Consider the following 19,413-nt stretch of genomic DNA (forward strand, 5'->3'; position numbering starts at 1 on the left):
GGGGGGGGGGGTTGGGGTTGTAGCTCGCAATTGCCAACATGCAAACTGCAATCGCAAATGATCCATGCCGAACGTGCACAATTTTGTCAAGTTACCTTTTTAAACCGAAAGCCTTAAAAATCTCTCACCCAAAAAAGTATTTGAAATGCAAAATGCCTAGACAAAAACACAGCCTATAGGTTCTTGAATTCTTAGGTTTATCTCAAAGAGGTTTACTACATTCATCATTTTTATAACAGATAGCTGTAAAATTCCACCAGTCCAAGTTCAAAAATAGCCGAAATTTGTTAAGATCAACAATGCAGCTTGATTTTGATTTGATGATTCTGAGAAAGTTTTCTTAGTACTCTTAAAGCCGAATTTTCTTGGCAGGCCGTTGTCGACTTTCAAATATTGCTTGATTAATATCATTAAGTCCGTGGTAGTTGTAGCTTGACACAAAATCTGACAATGAATTTTGCTATGATGTTCTCGATAAATTATTGGAACAATTAAACAAGTCAATAATAGGCTCACATATTAAATTTATACTTCACCAACCCTCCTTGTAAAAAGAAAGACACAAAAATACACGCAAAAATCAAATCTGTAAATTTTATTTATTATTAGCTACTGCATGGAAGCAAAGTGTGATCTAAAAATTCTAGAAATATTCAAAAATTCCTACTTATTCTAATTATATCGAAATTATTATTAATCCATTGGAATACAAACGCACCGAGTAGAAAATTTATTTGACGATACTACAAACTTCAAATGTGTATTGATTACCGCGAAATCTAAATATTTTGATGGTTAACAAGCAGCAAATACCTAGTTTGATTTAATACAGTTGAAAATCGATTTTATTATCATTTATTGGACTATCTCAAGAAACGGGAATCAAATATGTATTTGTTCAAGCTTTGCAAGGGTATATCTTGAGTGAGGTTTAATCCTCTTTGATATTCAAACATTGTTTCGAAATAAAAATTTTAAGGCTAAGCAGTGTAGGCACTCGTGCAACAAGGATTCACAGACATGCTGCTTGGAAATAGGTATAAACAGCGTTAACAATATAAGTATTAATGATAATAAATAGAAAAAGGTGTCAGAGTGCGTGAAATGCATTTGATTAACTAAGATATTCTACTGAATTCGAATTCTGTCACCCCAAAGCATAAAAAGCGCTGCTAAACATTGTTTTCTATAAAGGCATGGCAACAAAATACTACCATCCCTTTGCTTCACAAATTCACAAAATTGACAATTTATCTAAAGCAGATCCAAGCGCATAGCAGGCGTTTCAAGAAGGCATTTGCATTCTAAAATAAAATGATATATTGTTCACAGCACATCTGTCTGAAAAGGACAAAAAGCTGTTCTACTTTGTCAAAAGACCATCCACCTCATCAGGGACATATTATTCAACAGCCTTCAGTGAATAATCTGCTTATTGTCTTGGAAAACAATTTATCCACCCATAATTACATTTCATTGGTAAATGTATGCAGCTAATGGTTCTCTATATAAAACACAACTGACTACACTAATAACGCAAGTGAAACCTTACTAAAGCATTTCATTTTAAATAGGAACGCTGTCACTCAAGACTCATTTCTTGCTACTTGATTTGCTTGTTGGCGTCATGCTCTTTCTTGTAGTTGTCGGCGACTTCTGTGCATCTGTGCTCTTCCTTGTTGGAGCTTTCAATGTATCACGCTTCGCTGACGCAGTTTTTCCTTTGGGTTCATCCCCTGTAGGAGACAAAGGCGACTTGTCATCAGAGGGAGTTCTTGCCCGACTCGCCCCCGTGCTAAGCCTAGGTTTTGTACTTTGAGTGGAGGCCTCTTTTGCTTTTGCAGATTCTTCTCTTGAAGTTGATCTTCTTGTCGCAGGCGACTTTCCTAGTATATCTCCCGACTTTTCACGTTTCATTTTTGTCCGTCCGTCAGCAGCATCCTTGACATCTAGAGACTGCCTGCTAGTCGAGCGCCTGATATCACTTCCTTTCAGACTTCCTGAAGAGGACTCCCTTGTTGACTTAATACCATATCCGCTGCCTTTCACGTTGCCATAAGACGACCTCGTAGCAGATTTACCAGCCTCAGTCTCAGATTTCTGGTCACCGACTTGTGATGCTACCTGCTTTCCACTTCGGCGTCTCTCTAAGTCGGATTTCTGTCGGGCGTTTAGAGACGTTTTTGGTGACAAACTGCTTCTAAGGTCCCCGGAGGCTTCTCTAGACACACCACGTGGTGTCATTTTTGTGGACGACCCTTCTCGTTTTACTTTGAATGCCTGCATGGATTGAGATGCTCCTTCGGGGAGGTACAGGTTGTCCCGCAACTGGTAGTTCATACGGCCTTCAGCTGAAATATCAAAGTATTTAAAATTCAGCTCGCTGAGCAAGGACAGATAAACAAAATTACAAAAAATTTTCGCAGTTTCATAACGGTATTAAAGGTTTATGAATATGCTTGTAAATAAAAGATAGTAATTTGGTATAAAGTAATTATGTAATAGAGAAACATGCATTTAAATACTTGATTAAATAAATAATTTGGCTACACAGAATTTCCGTTGCAAGGAGCAACACCTTAACAATCTGACAATATGGGAAGGTAAGAATTCGAAATTTTTCCAGCAAATCAAACATTGACTCTTTAAACTTTAAACGAAATTGAACTACAATATTTCAAATTCCCAGTTATACAATTACTACGGCGAGAGGCCAAGAAAAGGGAAAACACATACCTCTGCAAGGGTCATGCTTGTTGAGAAATTCGAATAAACTCAACCATCCCCCACCAACTCGCACCATCACATTACTCCTTAATATGCGAACCAGGTATTTCTTCTGAGTCTCTCCAAAGACGTAGTAAAGATCATCGCCCTTCCCTACTCCAACACGATCCGCTTGGAACTTCTTCTGGCAGCAGCACTTGTCACTCTCTGTCTCAATCTGCAATGTCAATATACCGGTCACTCTTACATTCATGACATGCAGCATTTAATATAATTTTTTCACACAGCTTTTGATTGCGAGCACAAGAAAAAAACTGCTGGAACTTATAATTCTTTGAGAGCTTATGCGGCTCGATGTCAAAAGAATTTCTAAATTAAACCAACAGGTGAAATTAGTGACAATAATGCAAAAGCGAGAAAGTTTTATAGAAGGCAAATGCCTCTAGTCATTATTGTACTAAAAGTGAAGAAAAAGAAGAAGGGGACGAAGAAGAAGTAGGAGAAAGTGGTAGAGATGAAAATGGAGGAAGTGAAACAGGGAGAGGAAGAATAAAAAATGGAAGAAAAAGAAGAAGGGGACGAAGAAGAAGTAGGAGAAGGTGGTAGAGATGAAAATGGAGGAAGTGAAACAGGGAGAGGAAGAATAAAAAATGGAAGAAAAAGAAGAAGGGGACGAAGAAGAAGTAGGAGAAGGTGGTAGAGATGAAAATGGAGGAAGTGAAACAGGGAGAGGAAGAATAAAAAATGGAAGAAAAAGAAGAAGGGGACGAAGAAGAAGTAGGAGAAGGTGGTAGAGATGAAAATGGAGGAAGTGAAACAGGGAGAGGAAGAATAAAAAATGGAAGAAAAAGAAGAAGGGGACGAAGAAGAAGTAGGAGAAGGTGGTAGAGATGAAAATGGAGGAAGTGAAACAGGGAGAGGAAGAATAAAAAATGGAAGAAAAAGAAGAAGGGGACGAAGAAGAAGTAGGAGAAGGTGGTAGAGATGAAAATGGAGGAAGTGAAACAGGGAGAGGAAGAATAAAAAATGGAAGAAAAAGAAGAAGGGGACGAAGAAGAAGTAGGAGAAGGTGGTAGAGATGAAAATGGAGGAAGTGAAACAGGGAGAGGAAGAATAAAAAATGGAAGAAAAAGAAGAAGGGGACGAAGAAGAAGTAGGAGAAGGTGGTAGAGATGAAAATGGAGGAAGTGAAACAGGGAGAGGAAGAATAAAAAATGGAAGAAAAAGAAGAAGGGGACGAAGAAGAAGTAGGAGAAGGTGGTAGAGATGAAAATGGAGGAAGTGAAACAGGGAGAGGAAGAATAAAAAATGGAAGAAAAAGAAGAAGGGGACGAAGAAGAAGTAGGAGAAGGTGGTAGAGATGAAAATGGAGGAAGTGAAACAGGGAGAGGAAGAATAAAAAATGGAAGAAAAAGAAGAAGGGGACGAAGAAGAAGTAGGAGAAGGTGGTAGAGATGAAAATGGAGGAAGTGAAACAGGGAGAGGAAGAATAAAAAATGGAAGAAAAAGAAGAAGGGGACGAAGAAGAAGTAGGAGAAGGTGGTAGAGATGAAAATGGAGGAAGTGAAACAGGGAGAGGAAGAATAAAAAATGGAAGAAAAAGAAGAAGGGGACGAAGAAGAAGTAGGAGAAGGTGGTAGAGATGAAAATGGAGGAAGTGAAACAGGGAGAGGAAGAATAAAAAATGGAAGAAAAAGAAGAAGGGGACGAAGAAGAAGTAGGAGAAGGTGGTAGAGATGAAAATGGAGGAAGTGAAACAGGGAGAGGAAGAATAAAAAATGGAAGAAAAAGAAGAAGGGGACGAAGAAGAAGTAGGAGAAGGTGGTAGAGATGAAAATGGAGGAAGTGAAACAGGGAGAGGAAGAATAAAAAATGGAAGAAAAAGAAGAAGGGGACGAAGAAGAAGTAGGAGAAGGTGGTAGAGATGAAAATGGAGGAAGTGAAACAGGGAGAGGAAGAATAAAAAATGGAAGAAAAAGAAGAAGAACAAGGAGCATATGACGAGGGAGGAATTAGAGAAAGAGGAGGGCGAACTGGGAGGAGAAGAACCAGAAGGATAAAAAAGGGAAGGAAGATGGAATAAAACGAAAAAGAAGAAGGAAAAGAAGAAGAAAAACAAGAAAATGAAGAGAATGAAGAAGGGAAAAGGAAGAAAAGGGGAAGTAGAAGGAGATGAGAGAAAAGAGGCAGGAAAACAAAGAGATGGGAAATGAATTTTGATTAAATTCCTCCATTTAAAAGCAGATGCGATTTAATGGGATATAAAATCTTAGAGCTGCAGAAAATTCGATTGTTATCAAAACGAATTCACTACAATTATAACAATACAAATTCGTTTAGCACTGATATTTTACCTGGTGCTGAATTTGTTCCTTCGCAGTTGTAATTTTTCTTGTTCTTGCTGCTTTCTTTTCTTTCAAGGCATTGAAAAAATCTTCGTAATCAAGCTGGCCATTCTTCTCAAACATGCTGAAAACCAGTTCATTTTCCCAACGTTCAGTAATTAAATCTGGAAAGAAATAAGATATTAATTGAAACAGGCTTAGTGATGTTGCTAATCAGATTAGTCAGAGGTACAGGAATTGGACAAAATATATACCAATCCGGTCCATTATAAAGAACAATTTTGTAATAGAAACAACAACATAAAATAAAAAGAAAATTCTTTAATGGAGCAGAAAATAAAGCAGAAAGCCTTTGTAATAAAACTGAAAATTATTGCACTTTTATCACACTGTTTGCAATAAAATTATTCCAAATGAGTTTTTTGTATGAAAGAAATTTCTAGATTTTCCGAATTTTGAAAAAACTTTCCAGCAATAAAGAACATAAGTTTTTAAAGAACAAAGTCCAGCAGATAAAACAATAATAAATATATCAATTACTTGTCTCAAGAATGCCATCAACAAATTCTTCTCTGCTGAGTTTGTTATCCTTGTTTCTGTCTTTCCTTCTCCATAAATCTGAGACCCTTGATTTTGTCTCCTGTAGCCATTGTCGATACTGAAAGGAAACTCAAAAGGGTGAGTTGCAATACCAGACGTAAAAATAGTAAGCAGAGCTAATCTCGTGTAATTCATACGACAAAGAAACACAAAAGGTGAAATAAGCCGGCTATTCGAAAACTTCCTACAAGAATCATAACTGTAATATTGCACAACAATGAAAATTGCTAAAACGGAATTTCAAGAAAATTTGTTAACACATTTCAACACATTGCAATCAGTGGGAGATACTTGGGCAAATATTATGGGGAGGGGGCGTGTTTGCTTTTGTTTTGATAAGATGACATTTCATTTATTCATTGTATTAGAAGGAAAGACCCTTGTCTTCAAGAATATAGGGGTTGAGAGCCCACTCCTTCGCCCCTTGGTGTCCACCATTGATTGCAATAAAAGCAAGCAAGGAGGACAGAACTGTATCGTATTTCAAAAACTCACCCTAGCTTTCCAAGATGCCCAGTCAAAGTCAGCAGATGCTTTTTTCTAGAGATAGAAAATCGAATAGAGTTAATTTCTAGGCAAGGGTAATCAAATCGATTGTAAAATCCGTTGAAGAAGTAATTCAACAAACACAAAGAACAATACCCTTTCTTTAAAGCAATGGTGCCGTGAAATTATGACTCAAGACATATGGTTGATGTCTCCAAAGGCGAAAAATTGAAACAGAAATGTCTAATCATAGCTCAATGTATTTTGGATGGTGCAACAACAAAACATTGGTACAATGATAACAATATTTCCTTGATCACAGGGTGACAACAACTTCACTTACAATTCGTATATCATCGAGCCTCTTTTGCAGCTTCTTCATCCTCTCCATCAGATTCAACCAAAGCTGTTGCCATCTTTTCGACAACTGTGAAATTCGTGGATTGAGGAATTCCTTTCCGGTGCACGCATCATGCGCCTTCCCAGGGGTCCTCACTGACCTTCTCTTATCAGGTGAAACTTTCTTTGCGTTCTTCACTACCTTGTCATAATCCGGCTGCTTTGAAGTGGCCTTTCCTTGCCGCACCTTATGCTCTTCTAGCAATGCGAACAAGGCATCATAATCATCAGGCAAAGGCAATGTCTCTACCTCCGCTAAAGCAGCTTCTTCCGTAACAATCCACGCCATAAGCTCGTCAATCAATGTTTGCTCGGTAACAAGAATTTCTTCGCCTTCTCGTAATCTAGTTTCGCGCTGTTTCGCCCATGCTGTTACGTCATTCCACCTTCGCTTCAAAAGCGCAATTTGATGCCGGACCACTTGCAAGGCATTTGGATGGCAAAATCGTAGAATTACTTCTCCTTTTCGTAGAACTTTGGTTACATTGCTTTCTTCAATAACGATTTCCCTCTGGAGAACCTACGGAAGCATTTAACACACTTTAAAGTACATACTAAAGTTACAGTCAACCGTCAAAGTTACAGTCAGTTGAAAATACAACTAAGACAACTAAATAGAATTCACAGAAATTTACCTCAAAATCTTCCAATTGCTTCTTGATTCCTTCAAGGTCGTCCACGATCGGTCCTTGTGCTTTCAGTACGTCCAAAAATTCAGCAATTCGCTTCAACGTGTCTTTTGTTCCTTTCTGGAATTCTTTGGCCAGCTCTAAGGCGTTTTCGAGTCGACCCTATATAAAATCAAAAATATCAGACAGGCTCTTTCAAATACGCCGAATCAACTGACTTTCATGAAAAAACCGCAGATTTGACTTACACCTTCAATTGGTACACTAGAGGTTCTTTTTAATTGCAAAACAAAAAGGAAAGGCTTATGTTCTTCAATTATGTTTATTTCGAATTAACGACAAGGCCAGAAAAATCAAGCTCGCTTTCTACCTGTTTGGTTGACGACATCGAGGAAACAGCTTCCCATCTTAGTTTCAACTCATCCAATTTCTTTTGCAATGACGAAGGATCTTGAACAAGCTGTTCTTTCACTGTTTGTTCACCAATCGACATGATTTTGTCAAAGTTCAATTTTCTACTGTTTAGGTCATTGACAAAACGCTGCAAAGATAGGAAGCAATGAAAATTACAAAAGAACTTTTAAAACATGATAGAAATATACTAAAGTAACAAAGAGTTGATGACAGAACCTAAGAAAGAGACAAACGCCAGATCAGGCGATCTTTGGAATACATCGTTGCACTCTAAAGAAACTGTTAAAAAATTAAGCGATACAAAAAGGCACACACTCACTAGAGTTACAGTGATACAAAAAAGGCTCAATACTATATTGGATATCTTCATTCACCTAGCACAACATACCTTATGTTGATCAATAAGCAACTTCACCGTATCAACATCTCCCATAACTGCAGTGCCCGTAGACAGGATTGGTTCTACAGTACTTAGCCATTCTTCCAAAGCCAGCACAGCATCTTGGAACATCCCATGGAAGAGCAATGCTTCTTCTAATTGCCTCTGCCTGGCTACCAGCATTCTGCTCAACTCGTCCCATAGTTCATTGACCTCGTTTTCCTTCTCTTCTACAACGACAGCCTCTTCCTGGCTGCCTTTGTTCTGAAGCATGTTTCCGCTTTTTATCACTGCATTCAATGGCTGTTGCAGTGCGTTGAGGCTCAATTGTAACTCCTTATGTTGTTTCATCTGGGCCTTCACAGTACTCTTGTCTTTGCCCACAGTCGAATCAGCTTTGACATTTTTCTCAAGCTCTCTCAGTTTCTTCATGATCTTATCCGCACCTTCAAAGAACTGCTTCGCAAGCGTCCTGTTTTCCTCTAACGACTTTTTCCTATGCTTTACATCAATGCAGATCATTTTGAATCGCTCATCAATCTTCCTCACATCACTGTTCAACATATAGGCCTCATCTGAACTGCAAGTGTCCGTTATTTTCACTACCAGCTCCTTTATATTTGTGATTTCAGAGCGATGGCCATCGATTTCATCTGTGAGTTCCTACAAAATATCATTTTAAAATATAAGAAAGGAAATGTATTAAAAACAATTTTATTTGAAGCATACGATTAAAATCCAGAAGTGTTTCATGCGTTTGTTCCTGGATTTTATTTCATTATATGTCTTCAAAAATTTATAATGCTTAATTTTATTTATTCTCTTTCAATACAAGGAAAAATTTGTGACATAATACAAAATGGGAATACTGTAACACAAATAAATAACTTAACTTGGGTTTTCTAATTCAAGGACCTTTCTTAACTAGGCAATCATCAGGCACAAGTTAGAAAATATGTAAATTTGCGATCAACAAGAGTAGAGGGACAAGCAACAATCTCTGCAAAAAGTGATCTGAAATATGTTAATCAGGAATCCCTGCCGACAATCCATCGAACATTAACGTCAGTTTTTGAGAGCAAATTAAGCCAACTATCTCCCTCTGGGAACAATGTTCGTTTACTATAAAAGGATGTAAGAGATTGGCAGATGCGTTTTTATGTGTCACCAAGACATGTATAATATTTGCCTAACGGTCAAAGATATCTGGCGAAGGAGACGGAACTATTGATATTCGGGGAAGGAACTAAAAAAGATAACGCACAACTATTTTTGGAAGACATTGTATGATGACGAGAAATAAACTCTGATAGAAAGATGAAGACAAGTAACTGCTGAGAAATAACAAACCTTGAGGGATGAAAATTGGTTCCCTAATGGCTCTAACAATATTGCAGGAGCGTCGAATTCGATGCATCTCTCCTCAATTGTGATCAACCATGATTCAAGCTGCTTGGAGTTATCTGAAAAGGCGATAGTCATCTCAAGACATGATTGTAACTTCACTGTTTGGTTCTCTGACAATGACACGACAGCTTCCCATGATGCTTTGACATCGTTTAATGTCTTCTCAAGGATACGTGCATTCGAAATTGAGCTTGTTTGTTGGATTAGAATTTCAAGTGTCTCGATGATGTATGTGTAGGAGACTTGGCGTTCTTCAACAACCTTCGTGAATTCCTGGTAAAGGAATTTAGAGATATCAGTATTTGCGTTAAAAATGCATATTTGCTCGAGAGGCAAAGCATCGTAACGATATGAAGAAGATGTAGCGTGAAGAGTTAATTCAGGAGGAAGAAAAGGAGGGAAGGGCCCACAAATTATCGTTGAGTGTAAATGAAGATGAATGGCAAGATAAGGAACGTTGCTTCGCGTGGAACAAAATTCTGAATTTGCTCTAGAATCCATCATGCTTTATCACATAAAATAATTGCACTTTGAAATACAACTTAGCAAATACATTTCGAACGAAAGGGTGATATTGTTATCAGAATAAAAGATAAAGACAAATCCAGCCTTAGATATGCCATTATTAGAAAGCTCTCCCAAGCAAATTACCTTGTGTTTCTCTACTTGATTCATGGCTGTTTCGGGCTTTCCTCCTGTTGGCTTCTTTCCCTTCAAAAACGCCTTAGCCTCACTCAACCAACCAATCATTTCGCGGACTTGACTTTGGAAATGCTTGGATTTTTCTAGAGCTTCTTCGAGTACCTTCAACCTCTCAGCCAACAGCAACTCTATCTCCTCCCATCCACTGTTCAGCTCGCCAAGTCTGCCCTCAAGATTTCCCTTCTCTTCCTGGTTAGCCGTTGAATCGATCAAGCCTTGAACTGCTTTCCTGCATGTCATTATGCTTGGCTCATGCGCCATTACATCGCTGCGAATAACTTTTAGCTTCGCCATTTCAATTTCGATTGCCTTCTTGTCCTTTGGTGGCGCGTCTTTCTCCTGCAGAACAGTTTTTGTCTGCTGAATCCACGTCAATAGCTCTTCAATTGCCATCGAGAACTGGCCTAAATCAAGCAAAGCCTCTTCCAATTTCTGTTGCCTCTCATTGCATAAATTACATAATTTATCCCATCTCTCTTTGACGTCATCAATTTTTAGCATAACTTTGTCCGCTTCTTCGGCGTCCACTCGCTCAGAAAGAGTCTGGCCTTTTTGACTCATAGCTGTTATCTCCATTTGTTTCAGGGTCAAATTTCTGTATGTCTCCTAGAAAGAGAAGAAGTTGATACCACTCTTTAATGACTTGAAACTAAAAACAACTTGCTTGCACTTTGCTGTAAAGACAATCAACGCATAACATCCGACTGCGACAACATGCAAGCATTTATAATGCAAAATGAATTATTACTTGAAGATAACAACTTATCAATTGATGTTATGATTAATCTCTTTATATTATATCTTATCTTAAAAACCAAAAAAACAAAACATTCTAATGACCAAATGAAAGCAAAACCAACCAACAAAACGTTTTAATGATCAACTGAAACGCAAAACCAAAAAACAAAACGTTTTAATGATCAAAAATGACGAACTTACCCTCATTTCCGCAAGCTGCTCCTTGACAACTTCAACTTTGGCTCCAACAGAAGGTATGCTTTTAAATTTATCCTCCTCAACAACTAGCCACTCAATGATTATTTCGACTTCAGTCTTGAACTGCACGGCAATCTCGTAGATCTGTTCCAGCTCGGTTTTACGCTTGCTCCAACTGCTTTCTAAAGTGTCCCACTGCTCTGTGATTTCTGTCAATTGCTTATGGACGTCAACCTTGTCATCTTGACTTGCGTTGCTAACCAACACTGGGCTGGCCTGACACAGCATGTTTATGTTCTCTTCGTTGCTGTCCAGGTCCTTTCGCAATGACTGAAAAAGAAATCAGATTGCTACATTTTGACAAGAAATACTGAAAGCTTTAGTTGCAACGAATTTCCGTTGCTCCAGCATTAAACGATTTTGTCTTCGCAGGCTTCTCTATTGTTGAAAAAGGATTTTGAGGCTAGAGGGTTAAAAGGATAGATAAACCCATTGATAATGTTGGCTGTGGGTAGCACGTTGAAACACAAGTGCAACGACCAAAGGGATCTGCTTCCACATTCTCACTTTTGATCGGAATTCCATACCATTAAAAGAACCTTAGGTAAGGCTGTAATATCTCAAAATGGTTCAAAATTTCACTAACTATAAGAATGACTAAAAAAAAACCATTACCCACAAAGTCAGAAGAAGAAGAACAATGAAACGAAGCGTTACGTTAGATTTTTATAACGTCGATGAAATTTTGAAGCTACTGCTATGTTGAAACGGTACCTCGTGTTCACGCTGCAGGTCTTCAATATCTTTAGGATCAGCTCGAGGCTCTTCCTCCGAATCGAGACATGCAGTTACATCTTCCAAAATCTTCTGCAGTTTCTCGATACCCGGCCAGAATTTCTTACAAGCATCAAGGGACTCATCCAAAGAGTTTCTACGATTATCTGCAGCTCCTTTCAGATATCCAAGAAGACTGTTTATCTTTCGCTGCTTTTCTTTGAGGTTTACGGATACTGGGGAAGTTGAATCCTCCTTGACAACATGCTCAATTGAAGCAAGGATTTGTTCCACTGGTGTTTCAATTTTGGCTATTTCTGCCTCCGTGGTCTGTAAGATGATAATGAGGTCAAACAAAGAACACAAAAAGCTGGTTCGGTAGAGGTAGGGCAGTTGAAAGATATTGAACTTAAGCAATAGAAAAACACATCGGCAATAGAAAATTTGACATATACATGGAAGAATGTTTTAGATCACATGGGCTTCACTACTCTACTTATGACAGCCCAGCACGGGTGCGAATGAATGAATTACCATGCTCCGTCATATGGGTTTTGACCAACCAAAAAACCCGTAACTACAAAGCTTACAGGGTCCTACAAACCTTATGTTCCTCGATTTGTTTCAAGATGGGCTCCTCATAGACTGCAATTGGTTCTAACGACTTGTAATAGGATTTCAGACCCTGTAGTTGAGCCATGATTTCATCGGATTCCGCATGAACTTCTTCAACGCGATCGGCTGCCTTGTGAATGCTGATACCTGTCAAAAAAATCAATATCATTAGCTCAATTTTATGTTATAACTTGATTCACAAAGTTATCTCTAAGGAATAGGATGCGATGAAGAAAGATAACGTTATAGCTTCAACCCGCTGTTTCAGCCCTCAAGTTGAGCAACAGAAATGGGTACTAGACAAGCTTCAAAACTTCAAATGTTTACTTCAGCTTCATTAAATACTACTCTCTTCAAGAAAGCTTGAGCTCCACAGTCCTATATACCAATATAAGCATAATGTGAACGAATAAAAATGTTAACCGCTTAGCTAATATAAACGAATATAAGCGTGCAGCATGTATCAACTACCTTTTTCCTGCACTCTTTTGCTGAGCTTGTCCCAACGATCTTCTAAATCTTCCACTTGTTTCTTCACTTGATTTGATGCCGCACCTGGTCCACTGAGCCGGATCAAATCATCACCAGTCTTCCTTAGCGTGTCAATAAGCGGGGCCAGTTGGTCAATCCCGTCCTGTAGATCATTCATTTTCTCCTTTTGAATAGCAATTCCTTTGGACTTCTCGTCGTCAATTTTTTGCAAAATGCCTTCTGTGACTGTAAATAAAACGTAAGAAACATAGAACTTTTGAAAAGAGATGTACGCTGTTCATCGCAATGCGTAGCCATCTTATAGAAATACAGTCAGACGCCTGCCTAGGGTTTCAAATGCAATGCAGCCATAGAGCATTCAATTCTCCTTCACCCTTTACAATGATATGAAAACCAAGTCAATGATGTTATATAAAAACACTTAGATAAAACTGACAAGCACTCCTGCAAAGAGGAAGCCTTCAACGAGCAAGCTATTATGATAGGAAACAAGATGCGGAAGTCAATGTGCGAAGAAAGGTAATCTCATTAAAATTGCGCAACAAATGAACCGATATAATGATAACATTACATAGCAAACCTTTAAGCCTGTTTTCTACTTCTTTTAAAATATCAGAGAATTGCTGCGCCATTACAAGGGCTTCGATTAAATTTGTCTGCCTCTGCGAGGTTGCATTATCTAAAAATGTCTGACGATGCTTGAGGCTTTCGATTTTCTCATTCATGGCAGCTTCCTCGTCTTCGTTCGACGCTGCGATTAACTTCTTTGATGCTGCATATAGGCTTTTGAATTGAGCATCACGTGCAGCTATTTCAGTTAGAAATTCCTAAAAAGAGAATCACTGAATTAGAAAAAGGCATAATTACATTACTTTATAAGCAAAACAGTGAGGGCACTGTAAACAGGTACATGCATGAACTAAAAGGCCATCTTTGCAGATATAATAAGACCGGAATCGGAATCTCATCGGTCTTAACCGATATAACCAACCCAGCTAGTTTGATCCACTGTTTTGCTACAGTATGAGTGGAATACCAGAAATGGAACCAAACCGTGCTTCTTTCGTAAGCCTACAATCCCACAATGTATAGACAAATTCACAGTCTGAATACCTCTCATTCAAAAGTGCAAGATTATACCTGGTGAGTTTTGATTTGCTCCTTCACAACATCCGCATCTACTGCTACGGGCTCCAGACTTCGGTGTCTGTCTATTACGTCATTTAGCCAAGCAGAAAGTGTATCGTGTTCGTTATTGAAATCATCAACCTTTTCTTTTCCCATTAAAACACTTCTGGCCTTTTCATCCGTCAATTGCTTCAGCCTTGCGTACTCCTCCAGATCTTTGAATGTCGTTTCTTTGATTTTCTCATACTCAGAGGAAGGTAAAACTTTCTCTAATTTCTGGTCGACTTCTTTCAATTTTGAAATTACTGGCTGAAGCCCGGCAACCTGCTTCTGAAGGGCCTAAAATACAATAAAGTTGATTCGAACACATTCAAAATAAACACTTGTAATCCTTCTTTATGGCTAAAAGTACAAGACAAAATTGCAATGCCAGCAGTTAGGGTTTCTAGAACTCTGTATTCTTAGTTACAATATAATTTCTCCGACGCAGAAAATAGAACTCGATTGAAAAATAATAGGGTCTCTATTGATTGAGTTATAGTAAAGCGTTGCAGAATCGTGTAAATATACCACTCACGAAAAAAAAAATTATCTTGCATGCTTTCGTCGCTTATAAGATTGAGGAATATAATATCTTTAATACTATTTCATAGCTGACTTCAGTTATACTTAAATGTAACTTTTTTATTCTTTTAATTATGTATTTGCTTGTCACTGAGATAAATCGTTTTCATTTAAACTGACCATGATTTTCTCAGCCTCGCCGACTTCATTCTCCGAAAGCTTTTCGTTCACGTCCACAAACACCGAATTGGCTTCCTTGTCAAGTCCAAAGAACATTTTGCTAAGGTCAAGCGTATCATTCAAAAGAGTTAGCATATTCTCCTTCTTTTCTTTCAAATTTCCATTGTCTTTATTCAGTTTATCCAGTTTGTTTGTGATGATCTCTTCGTCATCGGGAGTACACTGGGCGAGCAATGCTTCTGAAGATACTACGGCTTCTTCAACTAGGTTATCTGTATGGCCGATGTCCTTGTCAAGATCCTGCGAAGATTAAATTATCATACATTCGTCTTATGCAGTCATTTTCGATTTATGAAAGGCTACGATAGACAAGCTTGTTTTCATAGAAAATGTTACATGGACAAGCCTAGTCTGCGAAGCGTGTGATTCTTTGTTCTTGAAAACGCAGATGCTGGATCGAAGGATGGTACTATTTTGCACAGAATTAAGTTTAAGGACGTTTTAGAAAATCGAATTGAAGGGAGGAAGTGTATAAATGTAAAAAAATTTACTTTATTAATTTATTGTAGTATCAGGGGTAAAAAACCAGGATTATTTCAGTGGTGTTGGGGAAAACTAAATTTTACTTTTATCACGGGCGTAATTTTGTAGAAATATGATTCATATCTGGTGATGATTGGGATGGTCTAACATAAAGTATTCAATGTCTTATAGGCACAGCTGTACACGCCTTAAGGCAGGCAACAATCACCATGTAGCAGAGATTGTTTATGATTCATAGATTAGAGTCAGTTAGATAGACTGTTGCAATAATGACAAAATTTATCTCTTTATGAAGAGCCTTCAGTGTTACTAAACACAACTTAAAGTGTAAGGGTTTGGTGTCATGACAAATTGGATCACCAGGGTCATTGGTGTCAATAAAATTGCTAACCAAACAATGACAACTAATTTATATGCATATGTCACACCATGTCACAAAGAGACTCCATAATTTTGTGATACACGCGAATAAGCTGGAATTGTCTTTATACATCTAACAAGGTATAGGTCTTACCATAAGTTCCTGAATCTGCTTTGCAATGTCATCTTCAGTGGCACGTGGCTGCCATTTCTTGTCATCAAGGTTGCCATTCACATTGCCAATACTTTTTGAAGCTGAATCAAGTTTTGCAAGAAATTCCTGCGAAACGGGCAGCAATCCATCCAATTTACTTTTTCGATCCTGAACATCGCTATTTAGCAGGTTCCAGAGTTCTGTTACTTTATCCAAATCTTCTTTGGTCTTTGACGCTCCTTCTTCGTCAGGTTGTGACTCAATAATCTCCTTGCCCATTTTAAGCATCGAGTTGAAACTGGGAGCACGATCATCGAACATCTTGCTAAGAAGCTACAAGACAACAAAGAGAAGTTTTAACTCAGCGAACCGCGTAAAGAAATAATTTTTTGTAACTTCTTATGAAATTCACGACATGAACACTGAAAGACCTCGAATAGAAATTAACTATGAAAAACTTCAAAAACATGTTGTTCCCGCAAAATTACACATAGACAATGCTGAAATGAACTTCGAATTTAAAAAAAAGCAAAGTAAGCAGGTTGAGTGAAAATTGCAGACAATAGTTAAAAACTGAATTTTGTCAAACTTTACTTTGTAAGAGAGACGACATCTGGAAAATGGCGAAATTCCGATATGGGACACTTTCAGAATATTAAAAATATTCGTTTCCATTATCACAAAGATTCAGGTCGTTTAAGTTCGAAATTCAAGTTGATACCTTCTGTTCCATTATTTGGGCCTTAAGAACATTTGGATCAGCTGCTGAAATAGGCCCTTGTCCGTCTACAATATCTTGAGTTTCTTCTAGCCATTTGAACAACGAATCTACTGCTTCTCCAAACTGGCCGCTTTGAACCAGTGCCTCTTCCAGTTTCCCTTGGTGGTCAGAAAGCTTTTGAGTTGCATCTAACAGTCGATTGTTCAGATCGTTTACAGATTGGTCAAGATTAGATGAATCGCAGTCCGGATGCTTGCTGACGATTTCATCTCGTGATGAGTTGATTTTAGATGCAGAGGACTGGATTTGTGCGACATCCGACCGTAGCTCCTACAGATCGATATGAAGGGATAAATTTTACAAAGAATTATATCTAACACAGAATTTTTCATTTATAGAAAACTTTGAACTTTTTTCTATTATACAAAATAATCTTTTGCGGAGAAGTTAAAGACAAAGACAACAGATAAAGGGCCAAAATACTATTTCGCTGTTTTTGACATAAGAAAACGAGTTCATCGACTTATTGTAAAACAATGATTTAGTGCAAATATTTTTCTACAGTTTTTCTTGTTATTTGCATACCTTAACGTCCTCCATTTGTTGCTTAATTGCTTCCCCATCACTTCCAATGACGGGCAAAGCATCAATCTTCTTCTCCACTCCTTCCAGATTACGGCCTAACCCTTTCAATCCATTGTTAAGCTGATTCACTTCTTCACCAAGTCTCTGAGATTCTTCAATCAACGCTGGGAGTTCCTCATTGCATTTTCTTCTGTTTTCAGTGATAGAAACAAGGTTATTGCTGAGCTTCTCATCGCCAAACCCATTTTTGAGTAACTGATTTCCATTGCGAAGAACTTCGTTTATCTGCGGGCTCGCTTCCTCCAGTCCAGACTGGACATCCTAATTCAATAAAAAACATTGATTGTAGCACAGACATAAAAATACTTCTACCATAACTACATGGAGTATGTTAGGATTATTATCCTAATATTTCCAAAATAAAAATATTATAAAAGTGAGAACAAGTATACTTTATAAAATAGTTAATTATTTATCAAAAATAGATTCGCACAAATATCGTCTATAATTGCAGTGATATCTAACATTTTACAACAACAAATCCACAGATCTCTTGTCTCTAAAGTCCTTACTTTCATCCATCTCATAGAAGAATGCCAAATGAAACCAGAGCCTTTCCTATTTTTAAATCTACCTAGAAGGGTAACTCTTTAATTACATACCCTCAATTCCTCAGCCTGAAGAATCAGATCCTCAACAATCAGTTCCTTGGGTCTATTCTCATCCATCTTTTTGACAGCATCCTTCAATTGCTGCGCAACTGCGCCGGCCTTTGCCTCAGCATCCTTCAAATCAGCTACCGTATCATCTACATTTCCAAATTTATCATTAACACTCTTCCTCAGCTTCTCATATTCATCCCTGATGCCCTCCAAACGTTTGGAAACTGGCGTTACGTCAGAATTGACATGGTACGTCTGCAGCTCATCTGCAATTGCCTCTACTGATGCCACATTTGGTTCCAAATCCTCCAGCTTCTTCTTCAACTTGGACATCTCATCTTTGACCTTCTCCAGCCCATCGCTGTTTAAGTCAGCTACCGTAATTGATTCCAGTGCCTTTTTCACTTTGCTAGTTACATCTCCAATGTACTTGGTTTTGCTGTCAAGATCGAGCAGCTTTTTATCCATGTGGTCAACTGCATTTTGGCGGTCTTTCAACAACTCGCTGACGTCATTCCAGTTTTTGTTCGTATCTTCAAATCCAGACATTACTGCATCTTCATCTTCCTGGGACAAATCTTTCAACTCGCCAACAGTATTAAAAACTTCTTCAAAGACAGGCTGTTTGGTACCAAAGTCTGATCGCATTGCCTGAGATAAGAGATAAATAAAAAGAGTCACCCTGCGGGCAGTCTGCAAACATTCTGCGAACATTCTGCGGGTCAGTCAACCAAATAACACCGCTAGGCTATACACGAGCTATTTCAAATCAGCAAATATTTTGGGAAGGATTAATATGATGAACATAATACAAGTAAAAGTACATAGCTTTTGTGAATAATTACAGAAATTACATAGCATGCCTACGTCGAATAATTTCAGTGACTGACAACTAGTTTGAAATATCCAAGTTTATTGCAATCATAATAGAAAAGAGGAAATAATAGAAAAAAATTAGAGAAGAGTTTAAAGGCATACCCTGATGGGTTACGAAACCTGACAAGATATACTCACATTCAATTCTCCTTTTTGTGATTCTATTTCACTTGGAATACAAGAAATGGGCTTCAAATCGCGTAGCTTTTTCTCCGTTTCGTATAGCCAATTGTCAAGAGAATCTTTAGCATCCTCCATTTTCTTTGCCTTGTCATGTACTTCTTCCAGTACCTTCTTTCTTTCTTCTAAATCTTCATGAACCCTTTGCCAGTTGCTTGCAAGTGCTTTCATATCATCTTCGAGCTTAGCTTTCTCTTCAGGAGATTCAATTTTTTCAAGCATGCTATTACTAGAACTGAGTACGTTGTCATACAGGGGGTTCTCTTGCTCCAAATCTTTAGCAAAAGCCTACGAGAAAGAATTATATACAATACTTAAACGGTAATATAAAATACAATCAGACAGGCAACAGCTATTTTTGATGACCAAAGGACGGGAGGAAGAAATAGCAAGAAACGAAAAGGAAAAAAGATGAAGCTTCAAATAAAAGAGGGCAAGGCATAAAGGAAGGAAAGGGTAAATTTCGAGCCAGGAAACAGGAAACGAAGAAAAGGACAGCAAACAGGTGTAGAATGGGAAGCTTTGGTGCATCAAAAAATAATTACAATTTGCAAG

General features: G+C 38.0%; 1 protein-coding gene across 2 annotated transcripts in view; it reads right to left on the minus strand.

Annotated features, from left to right (window-relative positions):
- Positions 1-580: 580 nt before the first annotated feature.
- The window catches only part of LOC135689090 (uncharacterized), a 106,903-nt gene continuing 88,070 nt past the window's right edge, over positions 581-19,413 (minus strand). For both annotated transcript variants that reach the window (XM_065206205.2, XM_065206204.2), the window contains exons 54-76: positions 18,817-19,146; positions 17,803-18,453; positions 17,141-17,461; positions 16,556-16,885; positions 15,835-16,167; positions 14,778-15,077; positions 14,046-14,372; positions 13,486-13,732; positions 12,885-13,130; positions 12,403-12,560; positions 11,799-12,128; positions 11,028-11,354; positions 10,038-10,694; positions 9,330-9,659; positions 7,989-8,642; positions 7,557-7,727; positions 7,193-7,348; positions 6,502-7,077; positions 6,168-6,212; positions 5,613-5,730; positions 5,082-5,236; positions 2,737-2,944; positions 581-2,351 (exon numbers count right to left, since the gene is read on the minus strand). In XM_065206205.2, coding sequence (XP_065062277.2) covers positions 1,594-2,351; positions 2,737-2,944; positions 5,082-5,236; positions 5,613-5,730; positions 6,168-6,212; positions 6,502-7,077; positions 7,193-7,348; positions 7,557-7,727; positions 7,989-8,642; positions 9,330-9,659; positions 10,038-10,694; positions 11,028-11,354; positions 11,799-12,128; positions 12,403-12,560; positions 12,885-13,130; positions 13,486-13,732; positions 14,046-14,372; positions 14,778-15,077; positions 15,835-16,167; positions 16,556-16,885; positions 17,141-17,461; positions 17,803-18,453; positions 18,817-19,146 — 7,728 coding nt within the window. In that variant the 3' untranslated portion in view covers positions 581-1,593. The remainder of the gene's footprint in view (positions 2,352-2,736; positions 2,945-5,081; positions 5,237-5,612; positions 5,731-6,167; positions 6,213-6,501; positions 7,078-7,192; positions 7,349-7,556; positions 7,728-7,988; positions 8,643-9,329; positions 9,660-10,037; positions 10,695-11,027; positions 11,355-11,798; positions 12,129-12,402; positions 12,561-12,884; positions 13,131-13,485; positions 13,733-14,045; positions 14,373-14,777; positions 15,078-15,834; positions 16,168-16,555; positions 16,886-17,140; positions 17,462-17,802; positions 18,454-18,816; positions 19,147-19,413) is intronic.

Source organism: Rhopilema esculentum, chromosome 9 (assembly GCF_057945365.1).
Source record: "Rhopilema esculentum isolate cy_ngs chromosome 9, ASM5794536v1, whole genome shotgun sequence".
Taxonomy (NCBI): Eukaryota; Metazoa; Cnidaria; class Scyphozoa; order Rhizostomeae; family Rhizostomatidae; genus Rhopilema; species Rhopilema esculentum.